The sequence below is a fragment of the Catharus ustulatus genome, chromosome 2 (genome assembly GCF_009819885.2).
Source record: "Catharus ustulatus isolate bCatUst1 chromosome 2, bCatUst1.pri.v2, whole genome shotgun sequence".
Lineage (NCBI taxonomy): Eukaryota > Metazoa > Chordata > Aves > Passeriformes > Turdidae > Catharus > Catharus ustulatus.
The window spans coordinates 97201329-97224327 of record NC_046222.1 but is presented as its reverse complement, the minus strand read 5'-3'; the positions used below and the strand labels follow the sequence as shown (position 1 = coordinate 97224327).

The window sequence follows — 22999 nt, the reverse complement described above, 5'->3', positions numbered from 1 at the left end:
GAAAAATGCATAATCTTTGCATACCAAATGCCAAAATGTCTAAATTAACTGTGTTTAATAAATATTACATTTCTCTTTGAGTACATACACTCAGTTAATCATGCATTGATAGGCAGAAAATATCTTTAAAGCTTTAGGTATTGTAACTTAAGCATTTTAAATTTGACTGGTGTGTTGATCTTTGAAGGTCCCTGAAGGGCTCAAATCTTCAGTCCTCAGGACTTAAGCCAGCTGGAACAACATTGAGAAGACCAGGAACCTCACCTCAACAGTGCTTTCCCACAGCTGCCGATCTGGATGTCACCCTGCTGCTCTTGGGTGAATTGCTGAGCGTGGCTGGGTGCAGCACCGAGTGGCCAGCACGGCTGCTCCACTGCTTGGGGCTGTGGACTGCTCCTCTCTTCTGGGGCAGCTTCAGAGGCCATCCAGGCTGGCTCTATGTTCATGCTTCATGAGTCCCACCAAACTAATTATTTGGTAGCTGTTTTGTCCCCAGAGCTTGGTGCGAACCTGATTCCTTATTTCAGGGTATCAACATTTTGGTGTGCAGAGAGTGAATTTACAGGAGGATATATTGGAAGTGATAGACCGTATCTCTGTATTTTTGAGGCATCCCTTTCCAAGCCTGTCTGTTTATAATGTTTACTTAAAATCAAATTTCAGTCTCTCTCAATACCCAAAAGTACAGCAAAAAAATAACATCATTATTTGTTATGTGTGCTTAGCAAAATTTAAATGTGACTCAAAAAAACCCCCAACACTGACTGCAAAATTACATGGCCGTATGATTCTTCATAGGTGAAGGGAAGACCCAAATGTAAGACCAACAGAATTTTATTCAGTCTCCTGTATTTATCACCACTCCTCCACCCTGGAATCGACTACATCCAACCCTTGGTTTACAACACACATAATCACAGCCAGAGGATGATTCAGTCCAGTTAAGGGATGTGTTGATCCACAACATCTACTCGTTCCTAGCCTCTCCTTCCAAAATTCAAGGTGCACTTGCATCCCAGTTGCAATGGTCCTCAGCCATAACTGTAGTCCCTCTACAAGTTCTTTTAAATTGAGAGACCAGTCCTGGCCTAGTCCAGACCAGTCCTTTAACAGACACATGTAATCTTTAGAATCATAAGAATAAAAGCAGGTTATGAGCACTGTTGTACCATTCAGCAGCTAAGTACATAGCAGCTGTATTTAAAAGTAGCCACTATCAGCCAGTGAAAGCAAATTAATTATTTAGATATATTTATCGGATTTATAGGTCAACTGAAGTTAAAGCTAGTTAATTGAAATCCTGATAACAGACTGAAGTCTGTGCTAGATCCTATACTGTGAAATGCAAAGTCTTTATTAAATAAAGCCATTAAGAAGGATGATAATCCCTGTGGCCTTAAATATGAATAAGGTGCAATGTAAACAATAAAAGGCAAAAATCCAATTTTCATGCAGTGAACTTTCAAATACTCTGCTGTTTCCATTAAATTACCTTTTATTCAGCATATTGTAATGGCACTGAGGTCACATCAGGCTTCCTTGTAATACAGATATTGTTCAGCATAAAAACTGTTTTTTAACTTGAAACAGAAAAACGAAATATTTTATTTGGCTTCTCTCATATGTCAAATGACATGAAAATTGAGAACAAAAGCTTCACAGATGCAATAGAAGAGAAAATAAAGGAAAAATAAACATATGCAAACAAAAAAAACCCAGAATGTGAAGACAAAAGAAAGAAACAGGGTACATAATAGTAGTTTTCCAGTTAATTTTACAGCAATTTAATACTAGGAAATAGAACAGGAAAATAATTTCAGCAACTGAAGTAACTAAACTTGGCTATAAGCCAAACAGAGCTGTAGCACACAGCAGAGGAGGTGGAACTCGTGTGAAATGTCTGTCACGCTCCTTCCAAACATGAGGATGATGACAAGAGCTTGAGAGCAGCAAGTGCCACAACAGCACAGTGCTCGAGTCTGGAGGTGTGTGATCACTCCCTGGTTCCTCCCTGCTGGTAGCAGCTCCCTTTGGTCATGCTTTAACGTCTCATCCACAAAGGAAGCACTGATGTTTACTGTTTTCTTAGAAGGATTCTATGGAGTTAAGAAAGATTAACTAAAGATTCTTGTGTTTATTGAAGAACTGGAAACTGTAACATAATGTCCAGAATTTACTATTATTGTTCAGAAAAAAAAATCACCCATTGCAAAATAGAAACAATCCATTAAAGATGAGACTATGTATGTCAAATGATTTTCCACTACAAATTTTTCTGCAAATCAGTGAAATTCCTCCAGCAAAGCTGTGATGGAATAAAGATAAGAGAATGACTCAATTTTTATTCAATTCTGTATTCAATTTGGAAGCATTATATCCAAAGAAACCTTTCAGCACAAAAATAAAATTTTCCTTGTAGCATCTTTGTACTGCATCAAGATGTTTAAAAAATCAACAGTAGAAATGTGAACTACTGTAACCCCATGAAACACATACACATGCACTTTACAATATTTACTTTTCACTGTAGCTGTGTGTGCCACGTTCTATTTTCTGTCCTCATTATCTGGAGACACAGAATCACAGAATGGTTTGGGATGGAAGAGACCTTAAAGATCATCTAGTTCCAACCCCCCTATCAGTGGCAGGGACACCTTCTACTGACCAGACTGCTCCAGGCCCTAATCAACCTGGCCTTGAACACTTCCAGGGTTGGGGCATCCACAACTTCTCAGGGAAACCTGTTCCAGTGCCTCATCAGCCCTCACAGCAAAGAATTTGTTCCTTATATCTAATGTAGATCTACCCTCTTACACTTAAAAGTTGTTATGCCTTGTCCTGTAACTATAGGCCCTGGTGAAAAGAAAATCTCTATACATCTTTGTTATAAGCCCCTTTTAGGTACTGGAGGGCTGTAATAAGGTCTCCCTGGAGTCTCCTCTTCTCCAGACTGAACAAACCCAAGTCTCTCCTCCTGTCTTGCTAAGAGAAGTGCTCCAGCCTTCTTCTGGACCCACTCTAACAGGTCCACATCTATCTTGTATGGGGCACCCCAGAGCTGGGGCACTCAAGGTGGGGGTCTCATGAGAGTGAAGTAGGGTAGAATGACCTCCCTCAATCTGCTGCCCATGCTGCTTTGGATGCAGGCCAGGACACATCTGAATATCCAGGCTGCGAGCACACATTGTCAGCTCATGTCTAGCTTTCCACACACCAGTATCCTGAAGTCCTTCCAGGCAGAGTGGTTCTCAGTCCATCTGTAACCTGGTCTGTAGTGACAGTGGTGCTTGCCAGAGGTGCAGAACCTGGCACCTGGCCTGGCTGAACTTCATGAGGTTCACACAGACCCACTCCTTAAACCTGTCATGGTTCCTCTGGATGGCATATCTTCTCTCAAGCATATCAATGTCACATTTGACATGTGTCACCAGCACATTTGCTGAGGGTGCACTCAATCCCACTGTCTATGTTATTAATAAAAATACTGAACAGTACTGGTCCCAGTAAAGAACCTAAGGAACACCACATGTTGTTTCACATCTCCATTTGGACATTGGCCATTCATCTGCTCCATCTCTGTTCCAATGCTGCTCACATGCAAAGCGAATAGGGAGTGTCAAAGCTCAGCAGCAGCTCTGCTCCACATGCTGTCTGCTGCCCCAGAGAGAATCCCAGGACAAAGGGGTGATGGCAATGGGGCAGAGACTATGTCAAGGGGAGATGGCAATGGGGACATTGAGCTGCTGCTGACCAGGCAGCTGTAAGCAGCAAGGGCCACTAGCAGCATAGGACACCACAGGGGCACAGAGTGGGCCATGGAGATTTCCTGAGCTGTCGCCTCTCATCAAGCCTGAATGAAAACACAACACATCCTCCCAAACCCCTTCATGGCTGAACCCAAGGGGAATATGGTGATGAGGACACAGCCTCCATGTGAGACCTTTATTCCTGGTGAAATTGTTTCCTTTTGCTTCTTGTGTGTGTGAACAGAAAACACATGAAATAAGGGGAAAAGTAAATCTATTCATGGCACACAGAGCAGAAAATAGTAACACCTGACAGACCTACAGTGAAGTAATACAGCAACTCCACCTGTGCAAAGCATTATCTTGAATAATATTTTCACCAGGTCAATGAAGCAGAGCTATTTGAATGATGTTTCTCAATCTTTTCTTCCTAGGAGGGAGAATATTGCCTTCCAGCAGCACTCTCCAAAATGGTTCTACTGAGGTGCTACGATATTGCTGCTTACTAGGGTAGTGATTTCTCACACCTCCCACCAAACAGAGTCAGAGTCCTAAAGAGCAGATCTGCCAAGTAGCAGATTACTCACATTCCTTCATTAATTACTGAAAAAAGCCACAAAAACCAGAAGAGTGTCTATTTGAAGTTCACTCAGACAAAGCTACTAAACAGCTAGGATACTGAACATTACGAGGATAAAGATCTCCTCACACAATATTATGCTTTCTTGAGTCTGTAGCTACATGACATCAAAAAATGAAATACTACTATAAAGAAATCTTTTAATGCTCTTTTACACTCTTCACGGGAGGGAAAAAACCCACTAAAAAAAAAACCCCTGAAGTAACCATTACTGTTTTTTCTGAGATTCCTTTTGGTCTTTATCTGCTCACTGCCAATTGCCCTGAGTTTACACACTAATGAGACAACTTCAGTCTTTGCTCAGTGTTTGGTTTCTCTTTATTTCACTAGCACTGAACAGGAATCACTGATTTGGAGCATCGGCATCACTATCCAAAACCTTAAACTCCTGAGCTGACTCAATCAAAGAAGCATGTGTTCATCAAAAGCATCAGACCAGGAGCCTAAACTCTATCCCATTTCCTGCTATCTTTTATTTTAACTTTGAGCTCAGACTCTTCTCACCCCAGCCCCTGAATCAACAAAAAGTATTCCTGACAATAGCCATGGGGAGTATTAAAGGAAATACACTTCTCCTACATCCAAGATCCTATAAAAACCACCTCTCTTTCACCACAATTCTCATAGCCAAACAAATTAATTCTCAAATGATCAGCTTAAATAGGAAAGGCCCTCTCTGGCAAGGCAGCATTTTAGGGTAGAAACTACCCACTACATGAAGAGTATAGCTGAGAGAATCACAGAATCATCAAGGTTAGATAAGACCTTCAAGATTCTCCACCCAGCACCACCATAACCACCCCTAAACCATATCCCCAAGTGACACATTCAGATGCCTCTTGAACACTTTCAGAGAAGGTGACTCCATTCACTCCACTGCCGATCAACTCTTTCAGTGATTTTTTTTCCCTAATATCTAATCTGAACCTCTCCTAGTGCAACTTGAGGTCATTTTCTTTCATCCTTTCACTTGAATATAGAAGAATTTAAATTTCTATTTTGTATAAAATCTAACTAACAAAAAGCCAAAACACATGAAGGAGGTTGGAACAAATGGAATACCTCCTGGAATTTTTAAGCCTCATTTGATAAACAACAAAGAACTACAAAAATTGAAGAACATCAGCCATTGGGAACATCCCCTCGATACTTGGTGCCCCTTTTATTGTCACCTCTGTGCACCCTGAAATCTCCCCCCATGTACACTGGCTGGAGAGAGCTGCCCCTGCCTCTGTTTTCCAAGTGGGTGGTGGCCTGTGTGAAGAGTGGTCAAAGCAGGCTGAGTCTAGAGAGTGTTAATTCGATGACAAATGTACCATGGCACAAGCCCAACAACTCCTTTCTTGCTGTAGCAATGAGGAAGATGCTCATCAGCAACAGCGGATCATGTCCCTGTGCAGCAGAGGCTTCTGAGCTCAGAGAATGGGGTACAAAGATTTATTAAGTTCAACATGGTCTCCAAATCCTCTTAGGTTTATTATTGACTGCACTTGAATATCACCTACAGTGCTATCAGGGCAAACTCTCCCTAAATAGCCCCCCTCATATTTTTAAGATTAGGCTATCACACAAGCCCTACTCCCACAGGAAACCAAACATCCAAAATGATCTTCTCTCATTTTCTGCCCAGCCCTGTGCTGCCTTTCAGTATGACTCTACATGGTACAGTCATCCTGTCAGTAGCTACTGCCAAGCATCCCCCTCTCCCAGGGTCTCTGACCACTAGCATCACCAGTGACCCATGATGCATTTAATCATCCATGTGGAAAGAGCTCATCTTCTGGGTCTTTCTCTGAGCTTGTCACACAAAAAAAAGGTGACAATGCTCATCCTGAAAGCTGGGTTCTGCAATATAGGCTGGAGAGGATGTGCTAATTTGGAAGGTTAAAAATTCAACAAGCAGGAGTGAAAGCACAGGCAGGTGCCCTAGCCCACTGAAAATTGAGGATTCATGTGGAGAGAGAAAGAGGACAGAAGAACCAGAGCCCAGCTCCTGGACAGACTGTTCCTGACCACTCCTAGCTGCTGGATGTCTTCAAATGGTGATGAAGCACTGCAGGAAGGACATGACGACACAGATCCTTTGCTGGATCTTCTGTTACTGCCACCAAAACAGCACTTCGCTCCTGGTCTTCCTATTTTTTGTATCTTTTTAAAGGTGAGTGAAACAGCTGGGAAAGGAGATGTATTAAACAGCACAACAAACTCCTCTCCAAGTCCCCCAGAAAATCACAGTGACTTGAGGTATAAAATCTATTTCCTGCTCTTATTTGTGGGGGTAGACAGGGCTTGTCTCTCAGTTTACAAACTGCAAAAGGCAGCCAATTCAATCTGTATCTTGTTGGTTTGGGTTTTTTTAACACAACAGGCAAAAACAATTCTTAGTAACAGTGATTTCAATGGCATAAAATTCATATGAAACAAACATCAGAAGTGGAGAAACTGGAAAGCAGATGTGGCTCTTGAACACCATGTGGCTCTGAACACCTCTGTACTTCTTGTAAAATGCTGCTGACAAGACAAAGGGAGGAAGACACCAACTTTCCCTCTAGCTACTTGCTTCCTGGTTTTAGAAGCCAGGGAGGAGGGAGAGATGGCCATTCAATCCTGGCCATTGAGTTCTTGTTTATTAGGAAGCACAAAATGACCTTTCCCTGGCTGAACAATATTATTACAGATCATGAAACCTCCACAGTCCCTTCTTAAAAATGTGCTGAATTATTTTTAACAGTACCGACCATCATGGAAGTTTACACTCAGATAGAAGTGAGACTAATTCCACATAAAAGGAAGTCCTGTGTTTATCGAAAGAACAGATAAAACTCTAACTAGGAAAAAATGAATTTTCCCTTCTGCAATATAGATCAAAGGTAACATGCTTTCCTTTTACAAAATATGTACTAATTGTTAAAGAGGTATAATTGGTTCAAATTTTACATTGCTGCATGACTGTGAGATATAAATAATCAGATGTTTCCCACTAAGATCTAACACCACAATTACCCACACAGCAGAAGAGAATAAGCAAAAAATTTCATCACATGGTTGTCAACTACTATTTTACTGTATTTTATGACGTGTGAGAGGGTATGACTCTATTCTCCCAGGGGGGTTTATGATTTGTTTTAGAAAGAGCATATGCAAAAGAATGAGGCTCTCCACACAAAAACTCTTGGCTGAAATGCAAGATGCTCTGGACTGAACACAAAGACGTCCTTGCCTGCCTCTTCCACTGTGCTGCACCCTCCCCTCACAGAGCTGGCCGAGCAGCAGCAGCCCTGGCACTGATGCATTGTGCCCGCTCAACATGCTGCAGATCACACTTCTGCCAGGAAAGTCTGTGCTATTTCTGTGTCTCATCTCGTGACATTTTAGCATGAAATCCCAAGGAGGCTCAGGAACGAGCCCGTCACGACATGTCGCAGCATCCTCAAGGAACAGGCGCCTTTCAGCACACCAGGACCAACTCCCCTGCCCCCTCTCCAGCCAGCCCCTTGCTGGACATCCCTTCTCCCTCACATCACAAGCACAGGTCTGTGTTTTGGGGTGGAAGAGGAGGCTGTGTGGGTGCACTCCTATGATCTCTTCAGGACACATCCTCTGCAACAGGGGTTCCCCATGGGCACACATCCAGAGATGTGGCTGGACCAGCCACTGTGCTGTGCCACAACACACAGCCGTGTCTGACAATAATGTGCAGTTTACTGGATTGGATATGGACAGGAGAATGCATGGAATGGGCCCATCTGACAAAAAATACACATTCAGGGAGATAGATATATAGATAGATATAGATATATAGAAATATAGTATACATATCTATATTTGTGTGTATCATGTTTACAGACATCTAAATGTAACTTGAAGTTAATCAAAACAAAATCAAAACAAAATCTTCCTTTCTTCCTTCTAATTCCTTCTACTTCACCACATTAAAATTACAAATTCACAAATTACTGCTGTTATTGGAAATGAAAATATACTGATTTGCTTATAAGGATGACAATATTGTAAACCCGGTACAAGCTGAAATAAAAGCATTTCAAAACACATATGAAGGCAGCCAGTAAAGAGGCAGCATGTTAAAAGCTGTTAAAGCTGTTTCAAAATTAATTTAGAAATTAAAAAGTAAATTTATAGAATCATTTCTTTTTATAGCAAGTCACAGAGGAGTTTTTTTATTGGAATTGGCCTGAAAATAATCCACAAATAAACATGTTCAATAATATTTACTGAAATGATCATTTAGGAAAGTAAACACGATATACTGCCTGTGTTTGGCTGACTTCTTGGCTGTTGCAGGGAAAGCAATCAGGAGGCAGCACATCAAGCACAGCAGTGCCCCCTTCGTTTGGTTAAGGCCTTAATATCTTAACCCAAAGGTCCACCCACTACTGCACAGTCAACATTTTAGATCTCTCTTTCCCTCTACTCATCTTGCACCTAAACCCACTTTAATGATACATCAACTGCAGCAATTAATGAACCTTTGTCCAGAAGGGGAAAGACTGTAACAGCTTAATGAGACAGTAATACATATTAAAATCAATATTATCCAGATTATGTATCTATTCTAGTCCTCCCTCTGAAAATAACTGAGACTGTAGGAGAAATGATCATTAGCATTTTGATAACAATCTTGCCAGCCTTCTGTTAAGATACTTTCTCTTTAAAGTAAAACTGGGATTTGTTATCTTATACAAGCAGACCCCTCTAAAATTAGCAATGGCAAATTTATATTGGTTTGCATCAGATTTTTTAAAAAATTGGAAAAAAAAAATTAATGCTAATTTGCCTAAATAATCAGACTCTTGTGCTTGTTGCTGTAGCAGTGGAAAGAAACTCTAGGCACTGACTAAGAAGCAGCCGCTTCTCATAAATACCATTTTTGTGCACAGAAAGGCAGTCCTTAGCCATATACAGCATTAGTTTCACTTGTCTGATAAATCATATTCCTGTTGACAGCCAACATGAGGGACAAATTCCTCCCTACCACAAATTCTTAAGGTACCTTCAAAAAAAGAAAGGGCTGAATACTGCAAAATAGAAAAGGGTTTTGCACCTTTGTCCCATTGCCACTGCAAGCAGACAAAATTTCCTCAGCATTCCTGAGTCAAATTATATTATGCAAACACTATGGTGAAAGAAAACAGTTCCATCTCTCCCTTTTTTAAATTAGTGAATCCCACAGCCTTCCTTCTCTTCCTGGCACTCAGTGCTGCGAACCAGACAGCTAAGCCCTCCTATTTCCAAAATGGGATGAGATGGAGACCTGCTGCAGAAACAGCCTTAAAGTGTTCATTGAGGATGTGCATCCCTCAGAAACCCCTGCCCTCGGTCAACCACATGCAAACAGACCAGTCACACCAAAAATCCCAACCACTCCGACAGGACAAGAAGCCAAACTTCAGCAGGGGCCAACCCATGCTTTGAATGTGCCAGAAACCAAGACCAAGATAAAGCCAAGCAAGTTTTTCACTATTTAACCCCTTAATAGCTGGCCCACAGATGTGAAAGACTGAGCTCAGTGCCAGGTGACAAGTCCTTCCACTGACACCCTGAAGAGCCTCATCAGCTCCTTTGGGCAGATATTCAGCTGCCCATTACTGGAGTTCACAGGCCACCCCAGCTAACAGTAATCAGTAAGCAGCAAGTCCTGTGGAACCAATGGAACCTATGCTCATAAGACTGGGCAGAAAGTGCTCTTCATTCCAGATGTTTTACATTTTTCTCTCAGCTTTTGAAAACAAAATGTCTTTTTAATACCAAAAAGTAATACTCTCTCCTTCTGTTCTTCCCCTAAGAGCCATCTCAAGTACATGTATCATTAAATTAATGTCTGTTCTTTCTAACAGAATAAAAATGTTCAAATTACAGACAAAGACAATTAGATTAAATTATTAGGCACATGCTCTGGGTTTTTCTTTTCAAAGCTATTCAAACAATTTTAAAGGTTTTTCAGCAATCCTCTAGCAACATAAGCAAAACTTACCACAAAGAGGATGTAACAAGTTTAACATTACTGCTGAGGAAGATGGTAATGGAGCCAAGTGAGTAAAACTAGCACATCAGCAACACCCCCACTACCCCATACAGTCAGGAAAAGGCATAGCTCAAGCTGTCAGATGAATCCAAACTGGAAAAAGAAAGAGGATATGGGGTTGGTATACAGGGAGAACCTATTCCCAGGCCCATTGGCATCATGCACTAGAAAGACATTTTTCCCATTGTTTAATTATCCTTTTTTTTTTCTTTTTTTTTTTGCCTAAGGGTCAAACAAGTAACTTTCCAGTCAAAGTACCAGGCTGCTCCAAGCAAGAGGCTTCTGTCACTAGGAGCACTTTGGTTTGGAGTAAGATTAGGGATAAATAGGTAGCTTTCAGCTGGCACTGTATTTCCCCGTCACTCCCTCGCCAGCTGCAGAGGCACAGCTGCTGTGGGAGCTGGGCAGCACCAAGGTCATGCAACTTTCTCAAATCCTGTAGTTTATCTATGTCCAGGATCTCATGTCCTATTAGAACTAATCTTGGGTTCTTCCCATAACAGCTCATGGCAGATTGGGAAAACCTGTTGTAAAAGATCAGATTTTAACAAGACTGCACTGAACATGCTCACAAAAATTTAGCTTGATATGTGATGAGTGAATGCAGGAAAGCTGAAACCATGAGCACCCCCATCAGTTTTAGTCTGCAGAAGTCACAAAATCTCTGGACTCTGAATGAATCCTGTGCTCTAGAGGTCATCAATTACAATGTTGCAATGCTTAAAGACATTAATCAGAGTGAAACACTAGTTATAATGCCTTTGCAAGTTTAAAGAAAGGCTTCTAAGAAAGAATGATCTACAACTTTGAAAACAAGTGTCATCTCACACCTGAAGATATTTCAGGTGGGTCACTGAAGTGCAAAAGTAAACTACGGTTGTTATCTGAAATTTAAGCACTGTTTCTTAAGAGAAACAGCATGCAATATTGAACAGAATAGTGAAATTAGAGGGGACAGTATAAAGACAGCAGTGCAAAACTCAAGAACTATCCAGCCATTTCAAGTTGAAATTGTAATGGGATTATTAGGCTAAAATTATGACACAGCAGACAAAATAACTCTACAGTATAAAAAAATACCTTCACAGAGAAAGAAATCCTCCATGGCATAAATAAAATATTGTTGTAGCACTTTATGTGGCAGCTTATTGATCGTACAGACACGGCTTCATCTAGAAAGAGCACGCGTAGCCTCCCCCTGACCTGCAAGCACAGGCACCCGGCATTACCAGCCAGTGCCTGCAGCCTGTCTGACCTGTTGGGCACCCAGCCAGAACCAGGAGTCTGCCTGAACACGAACTGATAAGATTAGAAACAAGGAATACAGTGTACTATTACAGTCCATGCACAGCACACATCGCTGCATCCCTGCCCCGACACTCCCTGCAAACAAAGTGCAGCATCTCTGCCAAGCCCCACACGAGAGAAAACAACCATCGTAGCTTCAGTGTATACAGCCAGCACTTTTCAGTTTTCCAAAAACCCTGCTTCTCTAGTTATAATTCTGTGTTTGTAGGGCAGCTTCCTTTGGGAGACTGAGAAGCACACGAGGGTGAGTTAGAGCTACTGGGGCATGTTTTCAGCTTGGAAATGTGAAGCCCAGAAAGGTCATGCAGCTCACTAGACATCAATGACCATGTTCTGCATGTGCCTTGAAACCATGGCAGAGCTTTAGGGCAGCTGGGCAAAAATTGCCAGGGTTGAAATGTGCACAGATCTTTAGGGCTGAGTTTGAGCAAGCCATCTGTCTTTGAGGAACCAGCTACCGAACATGGAACCCTGTCATATGCTAAACGTTACCAGCGTTCATCATGAATCATTCAGAAGGATGACGTGCAGGGATTAAACTTAGCATTCACATTTGACATCAAGAGGAGTCCTACAGAGGCATGTCACACTAACCCAACTAATAGGGAGGGTTTGGGGCTAATGGCACAAAGCCCTCTACACTGTCCCACAACTTTTTTAGGTGTGACTGCTGGCCACCCCAGTACAAAAGAAGAAGTTCACTGTCAGCACTGGCACCCTTTGGTCACATCAGGTTCATCACACATTTTTCTAGCTTGCAAGTAAAATAACGTCATCACACAGAAAAAATCACAAGTAAAAATACTCTGTTTCTGGAAAACATAATGGACGTGAAGATGACACCTGCAAATGGCACATTTTCTGGAAAGTGTAAGTGCTCAGTGAATGATGAATTATTCTGACACGGCCCCTCAGCAATCCCTTCTCCTATGCTCACACATTTCTGTGAAGACAGCTTCAGCTGCTGGGGTTTTAAATACTTCTGGCTATATTTTTCACAATACCCTTTAGAATGGTAGTTAATCTCCCATGTCAAAACATATTTTTAGCCATCTGCCAGACAAAAAGAAAATCCTCAAGATCAGAGCCTTTGACACGTGGAACATCACTCCTTTTTGGATGGCTTTATGACAAAGTTCAAGTGCTGATCAGTGAAACTACAGCATCAGAAGCAAATAAATCAAAGAGAATGAACAAAAGTGAGGTAAGTCCCTGGGTTTGTGTACATGGCACACTGCTGAACAGCACTCCAGTCTGTGCACGTCTGACCATTAAAAAGGCAAGCTGAAGACTACCCTCTGTCCAAGACAAAGTGTGTCCCCTACACAATCCTCTCCTGCTGTAATACATATAAATATATATAAATGTCACACTCTATCCACTTCCTCTTTTGTAACCCAGGGTGAGATTTTCACCCGCCAGATAATGTAACCAAAAAGGAAAGAAAACAGGGGAGCAGAGAATTACTGTGAGGTCTACTCCTTTAATCCACTGTACCTGGCCATGTACATGAGGCAGAACTCTTAAAAGTGTCAGAATGTCTCTTTTGGAGAATTTCTACAGAGTAGCTGAAAAGCTTATTTAGCAAATTAGTGCTGTTCCCTCTGCTTGCAAAACTTGCATGAAGCCAAGGGCTAACAAATGGCAGCCTTGCTCCTGAAACAGTGAAATAGCTCTGCAAAGCTGATACATGTGAGATGCATCCCGTGCAACTCGGGAGCGCAGCCCATCCGTCACTTTGCTCAGGCACGCTGACACATCATTTTCCTTATGTGCACATCTTACCCTCCACCGGTACCTACAACCCCATCTGGTAACATGCCACATCCCAATCCATCACTTCGGCCATGTTCTCTCTTCTGGGAAAAAGGAGAGACATGTTTTGTTTTCCTTGGTTTTCTTTTTCATGCAAATGTTGTTGTCAGTTTGTATTATGAGCAAACAAGCAATAAGCCTTGCACCTGGAGTGGAAGAAGCCTGGTTTGAGAGGAAATTACTAAAGACTTGCATGCACTTAGCTGGCTATTAGATCTTAAGAACTCCTGAAAAAAAAACAAAGTGATAAACTGCAATAATTGTTAAAAAAAACCCCAAACCCCACACACAGTAGAGAAGGCAGATTTAGCATAATGCCTCAACAATCTAAGGGAGCCATTTACTTTGACAGAACCTGAATTCCCCAAGCAATTCAACAGTGGTAATGGAAACAGAGGAGCCAATAAATTATAACCTTGTGAGTAATGTGCCTACCATTATAAACCACTCTTAGCCTCCTGTCTGTTCCCTGGGGGGGGCACACAGTTGCTGGATTTCCTTTGCTTCATTCTTCCAGTGTGTTCTTTCAGCAGTTGGACCCTTTTATAATGTCTAATACCATACTCTGCATTTACACAGCTTTAATGTGAACATCTCAAAATATGCAATGTAATTTAGAACAAGACTGTTTGCTTATTACAGGCGGAAATAGAGGCATTGGGTCACATCACTATATATTGATAGAATCCCAAATATTGTTCAATCATATGTTAGTAGGCATGCACCACTTCCAGTCTCTCATACTGAAAATGTATGAAGATGTATATCTCAAAACAGTGTTTCAGGGGTGTTTATGAAGAATGGTCTCGGACAACTTTAGAAACAGCACCAGTGCCCACCAGTTCACCCTCAGCTCAGCCCCTGGCTCTGAGCAGTCTGCACAAACCAAGTCTGCAACAAACTATGGGAAAAGAAAGGTCAGAGACATGAAAAAGAAATACAAACCCCACAGAGTTTTGCCCAAGTGATAAACAACATTAGTTGATTTCAGAAAATAGCATCTATGCAAAAAAGACTTCTCCAAAATATAAGGTGCAGAAGCAGAATACAAGCATGATAGCAACACAGAGACTGACCCTGCGCTGTCTTTTAAGGTTAATTAAAACTCTCACAGAAACAGATCCCTGGTGTAATTCTAACATATCAGTCCAAGGATCTGGGCAAGATTGAAGTCTGATAGAAGTGACCTTGGCTCTCTGCCATTACACTTCACAATCAGCAGTTTCCTTCCTAACCAAAAAGCCCATAATGGTATGTCCTATTTTACATACTGCATTATCTAAAATGAAAGGTAATAATTAGTAAAATAGTATAATTTGCATTTAAGCCTCAGGCAGCAAATCTACAGCAATTTCTGAAATATATATATATCACAAAGAATCACTTCTGCTTTCTTCAAGGCAGCTGAGCTGTCAAAGACCAACACAAGAGAGAAAAGGATGTAATTCTTCTCTTCCACATCAGCCTCAAAAAGCTTGATTCTAGCCTGGATTGTACCATCTATTGTTTAGTACAGAGAGAGGTTCTGCACTCTTGTCTCAAGGACTGCTCAGCGATCAGCTGTATCAGCAGCTCCAAGGAGGATTATTCTCCCCTGCTGCTTTTTTTAAAAGCAGATTAGTTCAGACTTTATTTCACTGTAATGAACCTTGTAAGGATCAAGCGCATTGCATTGATTTCCAGGATAAAATTGTGCCATCAGTCAAAAGGCCAAGCAAACACTTTCACAGACCCACTCTGTCCCAGCAGACCCACTGCCCCAGAATTACCCATTAACCCCAGCAAAGGGAAAAGAATCACAGTTGTTAACTGTAATAGCCAAAATGTGATTCTCAAGTTGTGTAATTTTGCTTTCTGTCAAATTCAGATGGGTAACAACCCTCACAGAAATAGACAACAGAACTGCCAATCCTCACCAAAGTGCTGTGAAAAGACAGAAAATTATAAAATGTAATGTTTTTATCTACCATACAATATCTGCAACAATGGCTAGGGAAGCAACTTTTTTAAAGCCTGACAATTTATGGTGATAAAATGAAAATTCAATTTCCCTAAAAATTTGCAAATAGCTTTCCCCATCAAACATGTGCACACCACTGTAATATACAAGTATGCAATATTACATATTACATTACATATGTAATATGACTAGGACTTAAAGATTTGATAACCAGAGATTACCTTTTTGTTGGATGGTCACAAAAGCCTAGTGAGGGTGCAAGACCCAGCCCCTCCAACACAAACACTGCAGGTGTAACCAGCAGACCCTGCCTCCCACAAGCGACACCTGCCTGGACTTCAAACCAGACCATGGGATATTGTAGTTTACCTAACGAATGCAAACTTCCCTTTGTATAATGCTGAAACTAAGAAGATACGAGTTGTCTGCTGTGACAAAGCTACAGCACTAGGCTTAGTTGAAAAACAAGCAAAACAACAGAAGGCAGAATTCCACTGCTTTTCTTCTTTAAATTGGACAAGTCATTATTAAATACCTGATGCTCAATGAAGACTACAGCTCAATAATAAAGGACCTACCCTTCCAGAAATACTGCCTAGCATATTTTAATTCCAACTCCAGGACTGAATTTTATGGAATAACGTGCAACATTTGCCATCATTTCCTGTAGGGAAAACTTCGAAACATCAGCACAGATCTATTCCTTTTATTCAGAAAGAAAAAAAAAAACAAGTAGGAAATTAATTAATTGAAACATTTACTATAGTAATACAACTTCACAACCTACACTGACCTTTTCAAATCAAAAGCCTGTACACTAAACTACAGCTCAAGAGGATTTCGTTAAAGATCAAAGACAATTAAACATAATAAACAGTATATATATGACATTAAAAGTGAGATTAAGTTCACAGTTTTAAGACTGTCTCCATTGCCAAGTCTCCTGAAGAGGTCCAATAGTAAATTTTATCAAATCCCATGAAAGAGCAATACAGAACAGTGAGAGGAACTGAGCTTGTCCCCTCCGAGCCAATGAAACCCTTGTCATGGACTTTAAAGGGCGCAAGACGGGGCACTCGATTGAAGAGTTCAATAAATAAATGCACACGCTGCAGTACTTGCTTTCCACAAGTCACACAACTTATACATAAAAATGAAATTACGTTCCCTTGGGAGGGGAAGCTTTAGCTCCAAACCCCGCTCCGTTCCGGCTGTCAGGAGAGCTCTGCGTGGCTGTAACAGCACCGGCAGCGCCCGGAGAGCGGAGGGGAAACTGCGGGGTTGAGGAACACGCCGGGCTCGGGACGGGCCGAGCGCTCCCAGAGAGTTCCCGCAGGCCGCGCGAGGGTGGGAGCCGCTCCTGCCCGCACCTGACAGGCACCGCCGCGGCCCCGCACGCCGGATAAAAGCGCTTTCGAGGCACGCTGTGGTTCATAACTCCACGTCCGGCACTGCCACGCCGGGGGCGGCCCCGGGGCCGTCGGCGCAGCAGCTGCCCCACAGCCGGGATAAACACACCCAAAGGGGGGTGTCCCGGGGCGGTCCCGGCCGCTCCCGCCGCCCGCGGCCGCCCAGAGTACTTTGAGGACATCCCCGTCCGAGCCTCCCATCGTTACATCGGGGGGGCGACCACAGCAGCCGGCCACAAGTGCGGGGCAGGCGCACGCCGGTGCCCGCGGCGGACACCCTCTGCCGCCCGCGGGACGTCCCGCCGGCACACCGGGGCCGCCCGGCGCTCCGCGGGGACCCGCGCTCCCGGCCCGCCCGCCCCCGGCCCGGCACCCACCTTTCCCAGCAGGGCGCTGCGGCTGGCGGCCGCCAGCTCCCGCAGGCTGGCGGCGGCCGAGGCGGCGGCGGCGGCGACGGCGCTGGGGGCGGCGGCGGGCTGGGGGTACGTGGGGGCCGCGGCGCTGGGGCTGCCGCTGGCGCCCCCGGCGGCGCGGGGCCGCTGCCGGATGCCGTCCAGGAGGCGGACGAGGAGGATGTTGGCGGGCAGCTCGTCCACGCCGCAGCCCACCAGGATGCGGCACTCGGGGCAGCGCAGCTCGTGGCGGGAGCTGACGATGCTCTCCAGACAGCGGCGGCAGAAGGTGTGCTGGCACGGCAGCACCTTGGCCGTGGTGTCCAGACGCTCCAGGCACACGGAGCACTCCAGCAGATCCAGCAACGACGACTCGTCCATCGCCGCCGCCGGCTCCCGCTCCGCCGGCGTTCCGCCGCCGCTCCGCCGCCCCCTCGCCTCCGCCTCCGCCCCCGCCCCGCCGCCGCCGCCTCCGCCTCCCCTCCGCGGGGCAGCGCAGGGCCCCGACGCCCCTAGGGCCGCCGCGGCCGGCGGCGACGAGGGAGGGGCGGCGGCGGGGCGGCGGGGGCCATCGGGGCGGCGGGGCTGCCCCCGGCGGCGGGCGGCGGCGACCTCGCGAGCTGCCTGGGCGACGCTGCCCAGCGCCGTGCGGCGCGGCGGCGATTCCAGCGGCGGGGAGCGCAGCGCTTCGGGAGGAGGGCACCTGTCTGCCCGCGCCTCCTCCCGCCGCCCCGCGCGCTCGGCAGCTGCGGCGGGGCCCGGCGAGGCGCCCGCCGCGCCTCCGCGCGGGGCGGGGAGCGCCGGGGAGCCCCGGGGGCCGCCCGCAGCACGGCGGCCGCCCCGCAGGCGGTCCCCGCCCGCCTCGCCGCCGCTCGGTGGCTCCCTGTAACCCGACCCAGCAGGGCTCGCCGCCCGCTTGCCGCCGCTACTCCCTCCTCCTTCTCCTCCCGGCGGAGGCTCCCGGACAGGCGGGGGCAGGCGGAGGAGACCCTTCGGGGCAGCCGAGGGCACCCAGGCGAGGGCGGAGGGGAGCCCCTGCGGGCCCGGCGCCCCGCGGAGAGCGGTGTCGGTGCTGGCGGGCAGGGCCGGGGGGCACGGCATCCCCCGGGCAGGGCGCTCGGGCCGGGGCCGGCAGCGGAGCCGGGGCCCCGCCGGCCGCGCCATCCCTGGCGGCGCGGCGCCCCCTGGCGGGCGCGGCGGGAGGCGGCGCGGGCCTCACCCCGTCACCCCCCAAATCATGGTAATTTCACTGTTTAATGTAATTGTACCCAACCCCCGAGGCGGCCGAAATGTGAAAATGGGAGCGAGGGTGGCGCCTCCTCTTGGTGCCGAGTGTGCGGTGTTCCAGCCAGCTGCCTGCGCGGGTGCCGTCCAGTCTGTCGCGGCTGCAGCAGGATGTGCCCCGGTCCTGTGAGAGCTGCTGGTCAGTCCCTGCGGTAAGGGGAGAGACCCTGGCGTTTGGAGTTACACATCCGTGTTGTTTATTAACCACAGGAAGTTTAAAAGCATGACATACAGCCACTTGCACGTGTGAACTATGCACAGAGCTTCTCCTAGGAGAAGCTGCCGAAGAAACCCTATTCTTCATACAGATATTTCATTTGACAAGTCCCTTTTTATCTAACTTTCGGCTATTAATAAGATTTAGGGCCCTGCTTAACCCAGAAACTACAACTGAAGTACGTTGTAATCTTGCCAAAGAGATTCTTCCTTTGTGGTCCAACCCCTAACCCTGTCTTTTCTTCTACACCTGTGCCTGTCCTGCAATAGAGCACTTTCGGAATTGAGGATTGCAATCCAAGTGCTTGCAGAAGTTCTATCCTTCTCGTAAGTGACACTTTTAAAATTGGGGTTTTGTGAGAGCCGTGTCGTGACGGCTGCACAAAATCTTTCTGTCAGCTTCATGACTCTACAGTTAACTTCCAATGCACACAGAAAGCTGAACCTATTGTGATAAGGGTAAGCTAGACACTGTATAATAAAATTTACAAAATTTCAGTGTGTGAAAAGCCATGAATCTCTTGCTGCTCTTTTGCTGCTCTGGAAGGAATAAGTGTAAAGCTAAATAAAAGCTCCTGATGCAGAGCTAAGACCCTTATTTGTTGGTGAATAATGTCCAGTAAGGTTAGAACCTGTGCCCTTGCAGATAGAAATACCGAGCACAAAAGTTTTAAACTATAAATAATACTGATTCCTGGAGAAATGTGGAATACAGTATCAAGGAGTTGGACTTTCTCTGGAGTAAAACTGTTAATTTAAGAAAAAGAAATAGTGGAGAACATTTAATGATAAAGGGCATTGTTTCAGCAATGCGAGAGAAATATGAAAAATCTGCAATGAAATGCATAATTGTTCCAGCACCTCATATTGCTTCCTTCAGAGGACTTACATATCACTGTCAAAAGCATAAAAGCCTTCCTTCTGGTTGCTCCAGAGTTTACAACCAAGCTACCCTGTCAGAGTTGCCCAGTTACATAGCCCCAGGGCAGGCAAAGCACTCTGGAGAGATTCTGGTGCCTTAATATTGGGATGACTTAAAATAGGTACAGATGTGCAAAGCATTTATTATTCAATAGAAGAAATTGCTGAGGCACTTAAAATGAGAATCTACTGTGATCCACCTGGAAAGTACCCTCTTAAACAGGAGTTGGTTGCCATCACAAAAGCAGAAGCAAAACTATATCAGATCCCTGCAAGGGAGAGGAGGTCAGGGAGCTCTCCAACCACCCCAGAGGACTGCAAGAGAGGAAAAAAATTGCTGAGGGACACTGAGGAGGATGGAGGAAATGGGGAACCAGAGAAGGAGAGAGAAAAGGGGACATGGGATGAAAAAGATGTAAGGAAAAAGGAAGGGACACAAAGATTAGGAAGAGTAAAGGATTTATACAGAAATGGCACAAAGGGCTAGAGACAATAAAAGCACATTTTTACGAAAGGAAGGAGAGACTTGCAAGTAGGGCTCCAGCTAGAGAGAAACACCTCCTAATTCTTTGATGTCAAGAGAAGCATTTTTAGACTTACAAGTTTAGTGTGTGTTTGTGTGCCTCCCTGTACCTGGGACTTAATGAAAGTTGGGCCAGACCAGGCCTAAAGGAAATGAAAGAAAAAAATATCATCACACACACTTTTTTCTTCTTGCCAAAGAGACCATGGGAAAAATTGCATTAGATATTAGGAAATTAAATACTCAGAGTATTAAGTTTGGAAATAGAAAAAAGATTAAACTCTCAGAAGCCTGAGATAAAACATGTGGGGGGAAAAGGAAAAAGATAAAGAAGATGTTACAGGTTTACTTTAAACAAATGTGGATTTTATTAATTTCCCTGTCTCAGCTGCCAAAACATCTAGCTACAGATTATAAGTGTGAAGTGATTATTTGTGAACTAATTAAGTAATGTGATTAACACGGTTCTCAAGCAGAGGTGCTGCTTTCCACACGGGGATGTAGCTGCACATTTTGCCACACATTCCTTTGTGAATGTGTTTGACAAGGCAGCTCATAAGCAGCTTCTCTTTCAGGCTGTGGAAGTGGCTTCAATCCCATGGTGGATGTAAAGAATGACAAGTACCTGGAGACAAGAAGAGATTCAAAGAAGCAAAATACTGTTGCAGGAGAGTAGAGTGATGCTGAAGCATTCCAAGACTTCATTTGTATCTGTCCGTATATTACAGCAAGGTACTAGGTATTACTTAGTGTCTCAATTAAAAATTAAAGAAGGGTGTTCTGCTTTCCTGGTTCTTTTCCCTGCATGATGTGTCTTGCTATTTAGTTCAGATCAGGAGAGACTTGACACATTTTGCTGTCTGCAGCTATATCTGTGTTGGTTTTGAAGGCATTTTCTCAGGACAGTATATGAACATTGCACCTTCAGCATTGCCTTCATGTATTTGCATGCTGCTCTTGAAAATGCCCAACTCTTTTGCAGTCTTCTGCCAAATGGGATTTGATTATACAGAAATCATTCTCAGTTCTTGCATGTATGCTTGCTCTGCTTTTAAGAGTCTACAGCACAATAACTATTCAGTTTACATAGTGAGGGAACATTTACCTACTAAATAATGAGTTGCTGTATTTGTATGGTTCTTCCCAAACCTGGAAAGCATTATAAGAATGATAGGCATTATTATTTTAGAATTATTCAATGTGATTAAACTTATGGTGGAATGCACAGCAGTTAATTTTTACTACTGCATTTTCTCTATATGTTTAAATCATCATTCAGTTATACTTACCTTACAGCTGATCTTTCTATTCATCTATCCATCCATCCGTCCACCCACGTACATAGGTGCATGCATATGCATCCCCCTCCACTGTAGAAACCCAGCAATAAACTCTGTAAAGAGTTTTTTCTTATACATGGAGAGAGTAACCTGGCAGAAAATGGATCATGCAGAACTGGTGGCTGTAAATACTTATAGAAGTTACAGCAGCACCACTGCCCCAAAGTACATTGGCTGTTACAATGCCTGTCCTGGCAGCATGCCCTCACATCAAGGTCTGGAGAAGATATCTGAGATTCCCCCATATAAGACAGTCATAGAAAATCCATTCATTTGGGCTCTGGATTATTTTCAATACCAACTTAAAAGACTGGTTAAGAAGGATGTGTTGCTTTAATTACTCTTGACAGTATTTTAATACTGAGGACAAAATTGTTGCTCGCCTTGTGTTGAACCACAGCACTGATATCAGCAAAGAGAATGCCATCCATGTACCTCTGCTGTCTCCTCACATGCATGTTGGTCGTGTAGGCCATGGGTCACAAAGATATGTGAGTGCCAGTGCAGTGGAATGGCAGCAGATGTTCAGGCAGACACTTCAGCTGTCCTGCCTGGCATTCCCCAGACTGGCTCTTAAGTCCCCTCCCTTGCACCTTGCCTGTATAATCAGTGTGTCTTTATGAAACTCCTACAGGCAAAAAATTAACCCAGAAAAAAAAATCAAAGCATTTGGACTGTAAAAATGACAGATAAATGTTAAAACTCTAGGCATTATGAAAATTACTACACTATACTGTGATTTTGTTTCAATGAACTTATGAACTAAAATGGCATGTTCTCTGAGAATACATGATGTCCATTGCCAGTCCCAGTATGACAGCCTATCAAATCACTGCTGTTTTCTGACAAGTTTTATCTCATTCCTGGTAGTTCAGGATTATTTTAAGATGTGGACAGAGCCATTGTCTGTTGTATAGCTCTTACAACACATCCAGCCCTTCTGGAAGGCACTGCCCTTCCAATGTGATTGTAGAACCTTCCTTGGGTATGGCTTTCAAGATTCACCTTGGGCTTTTATAAAGTGTAAACTTCAGCTTTTTCTGCAACTTTTTTTAGGGCCTCAAGAATTTATGAGACTACCTTCTTTTCAGTGGATTTGACATGAATGCTGCAAGGAGCTTTTAATCTTTGTGGAAATGAACTTGATGGCATCAAAGGCTGAAGAGGAATATTATCCTAGTCCTGAGGAACTTATTCCAGTCATGAATATAGGAAGGAAGAACTATAGTTCCTTGCCCTCTCTAGGAGTCAGTTTCTGTAAGATGATAAAACCACAATTCTATTTCTTTTGTCTTTGTCAGCCATGATTGAATTTTCTTCCTGTAGCAAAACAGATTTTTTTTTTAATTGAGAGAAAGATACTTCAGTTAGTGATTAATTAGTTTACCCCATTTATCAAAAT

The 22999-nt window shown here is 44.2% G+C and overlaps 1 protein-coding gene across 1 annotated transcript in view; it reads right to left on the bottom strand.

Annotated features, from left to right (window-relative positions):
- Positions 1 to 17727, bottom strand: part of SH3RF3 (SH3 domain containing ring finger 3) — a 249081-nt gene extending 231354 nt beyond the window's left edge. The window contains exon 1 of the mRNA XM_033051735.1: positions 17299 to 17727. Coding sequence (XP_032907626.1) covers positions 17299 to 17694 — 396 coding nt within the window. The 5' untranslated portion in view covers positions 17695 to 17727. The remainder of the gene's footprint in view (positions 1 to 17298) is intronic.
- Positions 17728 to 22999: the final 5272 nt, after the last annotated feature.